Source organism: Hippocampus comes, unplaced genomic scaffold, assembly GCF_001891065.2.
Source record: "Hippocampus comes isolate QL1 unplaced genomic scaffold, H_comes_QL1_v1.1 scaffold38, whole genome shotgun sequence".
Classification (NCBI taxonomy): Eukaryota; Metazoa; Chordata; class Actinopteri; order Syngnathiformes; family Syngnathidae; genus Hippocampus; species Hippocampus comes.
The window spans coordinates 338,505-348,379 of NW_017805716.1; the positions used below are offsets into that span (position 1 = coordinate 338,505).

General features: G+C 46.6%; 1 protein-coding gene across 5 annotated transcripts in view; it reads right to left on the reverse strand.

Annotated features, from left to right (window-relative positions):
- The window catches only part of iqsec3a (IQ motif and Sec7 domain ArfGEF 3a), a 36,068-nt gene that overhangs the window by 5,497 nt on the left and 20,696 nt on the right, over nucleotides 1-9,875 (reverse strand). For all 5 annotated transcript variants that reach the window (XM_019883151.1, XM_019883148.1, XM_019883152.1 and 2 more), the window contains exons 5-11: nucleotides 8,451-8,612; nucleotides 6,724-6,846; nucleotides 4,485-4,651; nucleotides 3,370-3,509; nucleotides 1,240-1,365; nucleotides 396-495; nucleotides 160-318 (exon numbers count right to left, since the gene is read on the reverse strand). In XM_019883151.1, coding sequence (XP_019738710.1) covers nucleotides 160-318; nucleotides 396-495; nucleotides 1,240-1,365; nucleotides 3,370-3,509; nucleotides 4,485-4,651; nucleotides 6,724-6,846; nucleotides 8,451-8,612 — 977 coding nt within the window. The remainder of the gene's footprint in view (nucleotides 1-159; nucleotides 319-395; nucleotides 496-1,239; nucleotides 1,366-3,369; nucleotides 3,510-4,484; nucleotides 4,652-6,723; nucleotides 6,847-8,450; nucleotides 8,613-9,875) is intronic.

Consider the following 9,875-nt stretch of genomic DNA (forward strand, 5'->3'; position numbering starts at 1 on the left):
GCCCACGCCGCTCACGGCGTGGCTCTTTATCGCGGTAATTAAACGCCACAGTTGATGCTAATTGCACGTCGCCGCCAATCACGCTGACTATGCAATGTTGTTTTGGCTTCAACGTCCCCTTATTGAAGTTCTGGGTTGAAGAAATAAATAAAATCTTACACTCGATGCGGATCTGCTCCATCTCCGAGACCTCGGCAATGGACTCCTTCAGGTCCTCCACAAATTTGAGAAGCTCCTCGGCGCTTTGTGCGCAGAAGTTGAGCACCTGCTTCTTGTCGGAGCCGAACGGCGACAGGATGGTGATGCCGTGAGGGTAGTCTGACCGGGCGGGGGGATTAATTACGAATTAAAAGCAAATTCCAGTGTGCTCAACAAATGCAGATACCGTGACTCACATTCATTGTCAAATAAGTGGAACTGCATGCCGAGAAGGCCCAGGGCTTTGCAGAACGTGTAGGCCGCCGAACTCTTCTTCTTTGGACAAAGCTTTAATATCTATGGATGGTCAAAAAAAAAAAACTTTCAAGAATTGTATTCAAAATAGAGAAAATGTATTTGTCTGTTCTTGTGGTCCAAATAGAACGATTTTACTTGACACGTTACATTGACAACTTTGAATAAAATGTATTTACCTGGCGTCAATTTGAAAAATAATTGACTTTCAGAACAAACCAAAGCTTTGTTCCCCGATGAAATGCAATCATTGCGACTTTGTGGTGACATTTCTCTCACTTTTCGGACACGAGCAAGGAACGTCTCATGAGAATTCATCCCACTGCTAACTGGCCATGAAAACGATCGGCACGAAATGTGCCTTTTACCCTTTTTTTTTCTTGCAGCCGCTAATTATGAGCACGCCACTTTCGTCCTCCCCTTTGTGTGAGATCAGCATTTTGCATAATGACGGCTGCCGAACGACTTTGAGACGATAACCCCGCGACGTGACTCCTAATGAGAACAATAATTATGCCCGACACAAAGTCTTTGATTTGCGCCGTGGCCCGAATCAAACATTTTTTTCCCGCCGCACCTTCCAGCTGCTCTGCGGGGGGAGCAGATCTTTCCTGCTCTACTTTATGAGAAGAAACACATGCAGAGATGTCCAAATTAAAAAGAGGTGTCACAACAGTATAAGAAGCTTTCATGCGCGCACTCGACGCGGGGAGGGAGGTTGAAGCCGTCATTTGTCAGGCGGAATCCGCCAGGCGTGGAAAAGTTCGACGTGTCTTTAAAAGTTACCACAATGAGATCGTTGAAGAGGAACACTTCGCGCTGGTGCGCCGCCTGCTTCTGGGCCTTGTTGACGTCCGTCACCTCGAAGAGACGGCTGCAGCACACCAGTCGTCTGTGAGGCACCGACAGCACCTGCGGACACGTTCAGGCAAAACTAATCAATCCCCGCACGCCACAGTGGAGACTTAACTGTTAAAAAATAAATAAATAAAAAAGATACTGCCTCATTTCTGCTACTTGGCAGGATGGAAGAAATGTTGACATCAAGTGGAACTAGTCTGCTAATGAACACTAAGAATATTTTTGGTGAACTGAGCAATGCTTACTCGTGAATGTATTTTATTTGTAATTTTACCATCGCAGCTCCCGGCGTCCATTTTAAGTTCATACCAGCCCACTTGAAGATACATAAAGACGATAGGAGGCGGCGGCGGCGTCTTCCTTGCTTCCTCTTCTTGCTCTAATCCGACTGCGTTGATTGTGAGCCGTGTGGGTCCCGTCACGGTGCTCGATTAAAAGGGGTCACGTAAAGGTTTATCACAACACAGGCTTGGCTGCACAAAATTGCCTTTGCGGTGTGCTCCAATCATATCCTCGGATAAAAAGGAAGCAATGGAAAAGGGCTGTCACAAGCACAACCGGCTCTCATTTGTGATTAGATCAGAATGTACGCCCGGCATTTCCGCTTTTCATTTTTCCGCCAGCACCCCTGCGGATAATTTGCACAACCTTCTGCTTGTCGCCGCGGGGATGGTGCACATTTCCTGCTCGCCTCTTTTTTTTTTTTTTTTTTTTTTTTACATCTCGGCTCATGTCAGAAGAGGCATGTGATGACATCATTAGCATGAAACCCGACAGTGTTATGATGAATTTATATGACCGCCCGGAGTTTGTCCTAAAGAGACAGTAATGTTGTATTTACCATGCGGCAAATATTTGAGACGCAGCGAGGACTGAGCTTTAATCAAGTCTTAAAATATTCATACCCGCCAAACTTCCATGATGGAGAAAGCCATTGCAGTGAACTCCCATTTATACGTTTTGGGCCCATCTGCAATTCATGTAAATTCCAGATGTCGAGAGACCACATCATTCTTCCACATGCTTTAAACACCAAACTTATGAAAGCATACTTTTTAAAGTATTCCTCGGTGCCTATTCTACATCTCGCGCTCGCATCGCTCTCCTAATAAGATGCAAAAAAGGCTTGCTTCAAGGAATCTATTTGTCACTCCCATTTGAAGTTTAAAAACAAACAAAAGGGACTTGTAGCCCGCCCACAATAAACTTTTTTTTTTTTCCTCCTGCCTTTTGTGGAGCTGACAGCTCCTTGTGGGCAGGAGGAGTCACTTCCTGTCTCAACGATCCATCATTTGGGGACTCTGACTACGCTCCCTCTCTGTCATCCGTTGGCTACCCATCCATCACTGACACAGTTGCGGGAGGGGAGGGGGCGTGCGAGGCCAAATCGCAGCAGCAGGCGGTGGGGCGAGGAAGATGGCAGCAATCACAGTCTCAATGTCATTGAGAAAGTCGACAGGAGGGGAGCGAGAGTAACTTTTTCCTCCGAGTCGTCGTTGAAAGGGAATAAGAGGAGGTGAAGAGTTCAGAATGTTGTACTGCTGTTGAGTTTGAAAGCCCTCAGCATGCTAGGCGAGAAGATATGGCTAAAGTGATGTTTGGCTCTGAAAAAAAAAGACGACCTTGCTGCATTGGAAGGGGAACACTACACTAAGAACACTTAACTACATATCCTCACACTATTCGTGCTTCTGTTCTCGACCACAAAAGCAGCACAGGTACAGGTATCTATTCAGGCTCTAGAAGCATTCAAAACATCTCACCCAAAACGGTCGGGAAGCATTCTGAGGCGAGTGGCGCTTGCGTAACGAGTTCGAGGTACTCATTTGCCTTCTAATGGATAACAAATGCGCTCCGCTAACACTACTTAAGCTAGGTGATAGTGATAAGGCCTTGAGTGATGACTGACTGGGCACGGAGAGCGCGTGAGTGCCGGCACTTGTGATAAATCGTCGTCAGGCACTCGGCTACGGCGCCGCTCGACGGTTGTTGTCCAAGAAATGAGGCAGAGAGCAAGACGGGGGGGACATGGAGGAGGGATTTGTGTCTCCTCACCGTTTTCATGCCAACGATGGATTGCTCCACCTTGGAGACGTAGGTGACGTGGTCCTCGTTGGAGCGCAGTTCTCTCATCTGTATTCTCTCGTAGATGCCCACCACCATGTCACGGGGGATGTCCGCCCCGTCGTCCACGCCTGAGAAAGTGGGGGACAAATGTTGACACACACGCAATGTACCTTAGTGGCAACCTTACATCAATGTCAGATGATTATTACTAAACAAGATTTTATTTCCTTTGAAGACAACAAATTCCAACCATCTATTTTTAAAGTCCTTGAAAAAAAATGAAAATAAATATGGGGGCTTTTCGCTGAGCTTTTCCACTGCGCAACCATAAGGCACTCTAAAGTGACCAGGTCTGGTGAAGCCGCTGGGCACATGCGGACAGTCAGGTCGATCTTAAAAAAAATAAATAAATCAAAAAGTAATCCGCCGTCTTTCTCTGCACATACTCACGACTGACAATGAGGTGTTCGAAAGCGGCCACGCCAGCAGACGAGCTTAAGCGTTCAACAATTGCGCTTGACGTTTGTTTTTGCTCTTTATTTGGACAAAAATGTGTAAAAAAAATTAAAAATACAAGAAAACAGACTAATACTCCTCTCCTTCCTCACCTGTCCTTAGTTCACCCTCTGCTGTCTCCATTTAACGATGACAAGGGGTCACGGCAGTGGAGGTTAATAGCCGAGTGAAGGGTTTACACCTGAGCGCGGCACGTGTCAAGCTGCCAGATGTTGCGGTACTCTTCGCTCACCTCTGAATCAAGTTTTAAAAAGCCGATTAGGTCTGTTGAAGCCTTGGATGATTGGTTCAAATTATGTCGGCCTCCAAACTCAAGACAATTAATCAACCTATGTTGGGGCTTGGGGGTGGGGGATCCATGCCCAAAATGAGATTAATAACAAGGGTAGTGGATGGAGAGATGACACAAAAACTCCAAAGACAAATAGACCGGCTGGGACGGCGCGGCATATTTTCATTTGCGTAAAATGCCGGGATTGATTTTTCCGGCTTGATTTAATCACCACGCGCCGCCTGGATGAATTTACTCAAGTTGGTGCACATCGAACTCCCGCGGGCCTGATTGATCGGCACTTTGTGTCGCGTACCTCTGAGGTTGCGTATGAAGTCCTCCAGCAGCATCTTGCGGTCGGGCTTGATGTTGGGACTGTACATGTCGGTGTTGAGCAGAATGATGGCGAAAGCCAGGATGAAGATGGTGTCGGGGTTGTGGAACTGCTGCACCACGTCGGGGTTGCACATACAGTAGCGCTGGCTGCAGAGAGGCACGAATAGAGACCGACGGCATTCGTTAGAATGTCGAATGCACGCTTTGGCCACAACACAAATAGCCTCGGCAGTCAACAAACAGGACGACGACAATGACACAAAATAAGACTTTTTTTTTCTCTGCAGCCTGAATAGGAACGCATTGCATGGAATTCACACCATTACCGTGCTCCATAATGAGCGCGAATGCTCGACTCGCTCCGAAATTGCGGTACAAGGAAAATAAAAAAATAAAAAAAGGATTGTTTCACACCATTCAAAAGATAAATGGTGTCGGAATATCGTGGAAGCAGATGAAAGCAAGTATGGATTTATGGCTTTCATTTGACGCTAAAATATTCCTCTCTGTGGCTTTAAAGCATATTTGTCCTATTGGGTTGAACACATCATACATCACACGGCGCTCCACCGCGTCCTCGGCGGTAGTTAAACACGTCGAAGTTTTTATGTCAAGTATGTGCACACTCGAAGAGCATATCATACCGGAGCACCGCAAGATTCTAACTCATCGCCAAATATAGTCGGCCAATAGTGTGTCATCAAGAAGTCCCGGTCTAAAAGACTGTTCATGTGCGTGCACCCAGCGGAGAGGGATTATTTTAGTCAAATGGATACAGTATGAAGATTTCCTGGCTCGAGGATAAATAATACAACAGTACAACGGCGTATGAGGAATCAGACAGCGAGTCGAGAATGAAATGTGTGCGTCGTGTAATAGTTAATTTGAGCAGTCATAGGTTGCACACCGAAGGGCGTGGAGACGTTTTACAGGCTTGTTGAGCCGCGCAAAGTCTCTGTGGGATTTATTCGCTCGTTCTGGTATTCATCAAATACACAGATACAAGAGCTAGGCCAGCATTTTTTTTTTTAAAATACAGGATATATATATTTTAATGTGGCACAATAATTCAGGATTTTGTAGTTTTTGGACCATAAGGCGCACTTACCATCCTTTGATTATCTCAAAAATCGACAGTGTGCCTTTTAATCTGGTGCGCCTCGTGTACGGATGTCGACCTTTCAGTTTGTCGCATTCAATTCCGATTCCACTTACTTCGCTAGCAGGCGTCCAGGTTTTTGTCATTTCGGTACTAGAACTACTCCCTGCTTCTGTGCCTAGGAATCGTTTTTTGTTGGGTGTTTTTCGGGGAGGTTGGAACGGATTAATCGTGGTTCCATTCATTTTAGTGGGGGACGATGATGTGTGATAGTAATTTTGAATTTCAAGCATGCCCACAGAAGGAATTTGACTTATCTTAAGGCACTCCTGTATCCAGTATACCGCTGGAGACGCCGCGTGACTAAACCTTTTGTTGTATGCGACATTATGCAAATACACGGCGCATGCAGGAGTGGCACGCACCATTTTGGTCATTCATTTCGGCCACTGACGCAGCAAACGGCGAAGCTGCTGCTACTTCCCATGCCCGCCACAATTTTTTGGGAGATGGAGTCGATGTCCCCCTGTTTGTTTTTAGAGGCTCTTCTGATCTCAGCAGGGAGGGGAAGAGAGTGGGGAGGGGGTTGGGTGCACGTTATGCAACATTGGTTATTTATAAATCCTCAACCCTCTTTTGTTTTTGTGCCCTTTTCAAATCCTTCCCACCCCCCCCTCAGGTTTGTTCCGCTCTCACGCCTCTGCTCTAACACGCAGATGCCCGGGCATTGCCGGTGCCAAGGTCCCTCGCCACACTTTTTGTTTACCTCCTTGTCGTGCACCTCGGGCAACTGTGACAGGTGGCTGTTCAGCCCAGAGATGCCAGACGGCGTCAACTCATGTTTATTTTGCAACCGTGATGGGAACAAGAGGGAAGATCCAACACACAGTTGCGAGTTTCACATTGGATCTTCTGTTTTTTTTTCTTCATTTTGCAAAAATGTAGTAAATTCACAACATACAAGAAAAAAAATAAGTACTGAAAATTCAAAATGAAAAAGGATTTCTGGACATCTTTCCAAATTTACTTGATAAGCGCATGTGAAACCTGTCTGGGTCAAATATACTTGTGAAATGACATTCATATCCTAGCAACAGTGCGCACATCAATTTCAAATGACCTGAAAGCCTCGATGAGACGCTCCACCTTCTGGGCTTCTCCCTGGACACGAATGTGGGCCTGGAATTTCCTCAGCGCGTCGTCCAGCTCCATGCCGGAGAAATCCATCTCGTCCACCACGCAGCTGTGGAGGTAGCGTCGGATGAGAGGAGGCGCGGAGTGAGCCAAACGTAATCAAGTGTGCGTCAGCACGACGGGATCGATGAGCCCGGGGGATGCAGACTGGAGATAAGGGCTCCCTAATTCAACGCGCCGCACACTCGCACGCCGAGGAGGAGGAACGGAGGAGGATAAAGATGCAGCTGGCAAGCAAACATGTGGAAATCTCCCCGAGCGGAAAATCCTCCTCGCACCTGACAACTCAATCTTAATTACCTTAATTAAAAAATTTAAAAAAAAAGGAAAAAGTTTGTGACATGAGTTCACAAGAAGCTGGCTACAAATTGGTTCAGGTGAAATGAGGTTTGCAAGTTTTAATGGACTTGAGAACTCATTTGCTTGGTTTTTTTCTTGCGCTTTATTCAGCCATAAGTATGCATTTTTGTTTTCTTTTAGACATTGTCATGTTTTGTTTGTTGTAGTTATCTGCAAATATATATACTGTATATATTGAGGATTGAATTGATGAATTGATTCTTTTACAGTGTATATATTATCTATACCATATGTTGTACAAGCCTCAAATTCACTTCAATTTTTTGAAAATGTATTGGAGTGTAGATTCGTCAGCCTACGGAAGAGTTTTCCGTTTTAGTTTAATATGACTGACCTGAACCTCCAGCCTAAAGCAAAACCCACGTTGATTTTCCGCTTTTGGTGAAGCTTTAAATCCATTCGTGTTCTGACTGTACTGGCGAGCGAGTGCTAACCTAACCTGGGAGCGTTAGTCTGAATCCCCCTCGATGTGTTTTAAATGTTTTGGAACAAAGTGTGTAGCTAATATTGTGGCTTTTTAATGTCTGATCCGACTCGACAGACTCCTCGTGACAGCGCCAACTCCCGTCACTTCCTCCCGCTTTACGTAACATCAGACAGGATGCTCTCCAGCTGCGACACCCCCCCACACACACACACATCCCAAACATGTCGGTAACATACACAACCTCGCAGGGCAGGGCGCAGCTGTCGGGCCTGAAAAATGGACGTTTTTACGAAGCCGGCAGTCAGGCAGGCAGCGCAGCAACGCATAAAAAGCAACACGGGGCCAGATGGAAGCGTATTGTGAGCCGAAAATGAGCGGACGGCTGCAGGGCTGAAACCAGACAAGAATCTTACGGATCAACATCCGTCAATGGAACTCGTCCCGTGGGACAAATCCATGACCACTATTTGGCTTAATTGACTTTGCGACGTTTTAATGCGCGTAGTTTATGCTTAAGGAAACGTGTGGGGAATGAAGCATCGTCGGCATGCCGCAGGGGACACATTAGAGGTCAAACCGACACAACATTGGGTACACTTAGACTGATATTAAAACATATCTGTGACCTTGCCGATATTAAAAGTGTACTCGAAAAAAGACAAATTGCTCAAAAGACTGCGAAGGAGGAGCATCTTCCGTCCTCTTCGAAATGAATTGATTTATCACCATCTCATAGCGGCCATTACCGAGATGCGAAAATGAGCGAGCGACCCAAAAAAACGGTCATTTAAATGCAAACGTTTGATCGGGTGAGATTTACATCCCCGTGGCAACGGAGGCGAGCTGATACGAAGGCGTCCACTCACTCGAGGACGTCCCTGTTGAAGGGCTTCTTGCTGTTGCCCAGGAACTCGCCGATCATCTGCCGACTCAGACCCTTCCTCTGGAGCAGGAAGTGGGCCACGCCGATGGGCGTGTCCGGGATGAAGCCACGCGAGATCAGGAACTGAAGGCCCTTGTCGGGATTCCTGGTGAAGTTACAAATGAAAAATGCTTTAAAGGGTGATTTTGAGGGGGGTGTCATACACAGGTGCATGTTATTTACAGGTTTTTACGGTCGTGCTGGTATGTTTAGTGAGAGGCGGGCACACTCTATGAGAGTCACTTTAATTACAAATATTTTTTTAAATTCACCACAGTGCAGTTTTAAATTCCAATTCATTTGTACTCCACGGAAGTTTGCTTTCTATTGCACGAAGTGGCTGTTAAAATTAAAAACCGTGATTCAGAATTAAATCGTGCAAGCCGACCGCGGAGACGATGGTTAGCATTAGCAACTAGCCTTAGATTCTTATTTGACTTTAAGATGTTATGATGTTTTAACTGAAAACGTTGGTCAAACGGTTCCGATTCCCAGTGTCCGCTGTATTTATAAAGCGATTAGACACGTGTGGAGGAGGGAAGGAGAGATGCTCCGGGGAGACGAGCGCGTGAATGCCGTCACCCGCCCTCTGCGTTCTCCCTTTATGTAACAACGCGCCTGTCCCGACTAATGGGTTTAGCTAGGTGAGGATAGATGGGTCGGGGGGGAAGGGATAAAGGGCAAGGGGGAGGCTGCGAGAGGACCAGACAGAGCAGATGTGAGCAAATGGCAGCATGAGCTCGCTGGCGGTCTCGGCTCTGAAAGCATATGCTCGCCCACTCTCCTGACGGCTGACGTGTCGCTGAGCGAATTTGGCAGATTACTTGATGTTTTCCCAACACGCGCGCCAATCCCACACGCTGAATATCATTTGCGATGGCAAATGGGACGAGGTGGGCGTGGGGGGAGGGGGCAAATTCGAGACGAATTGGGGATAAGTGGCGCAGAATGAGGGAGAGGCAATCCTGGCAAAGTGAGGATCAATATTGTGATTGCTGCATCGCGTCGCGAGCGCTTTGGAGTGTTCTGATGAGCTCAGTTTGCTACATTTGATTGTTGATTAGACTGTTTTCGAGCAATTCAAAGCGACAACTCAGGTTTTGTTTTTTTTGTTTTTTTTTAACACAAATCCCGTGTGAATTTGCAGTGTGACGAGGGCCACCGCGTTGGGTTCCGTGAGAAAACTCGCTTTGCCCAGCTCACCATCTGGATGCAGGCGATTGCAATTACTCACAGGGTCTTTAACATGGCGGAATCGGGGGGTGGGCACAGGATGTTGATGTGGGATTTGTGAGAACGTACACACACACACACACACACACACACACACACACACACACACGCTTGGGCAAAAAAAAAAACAAAAACG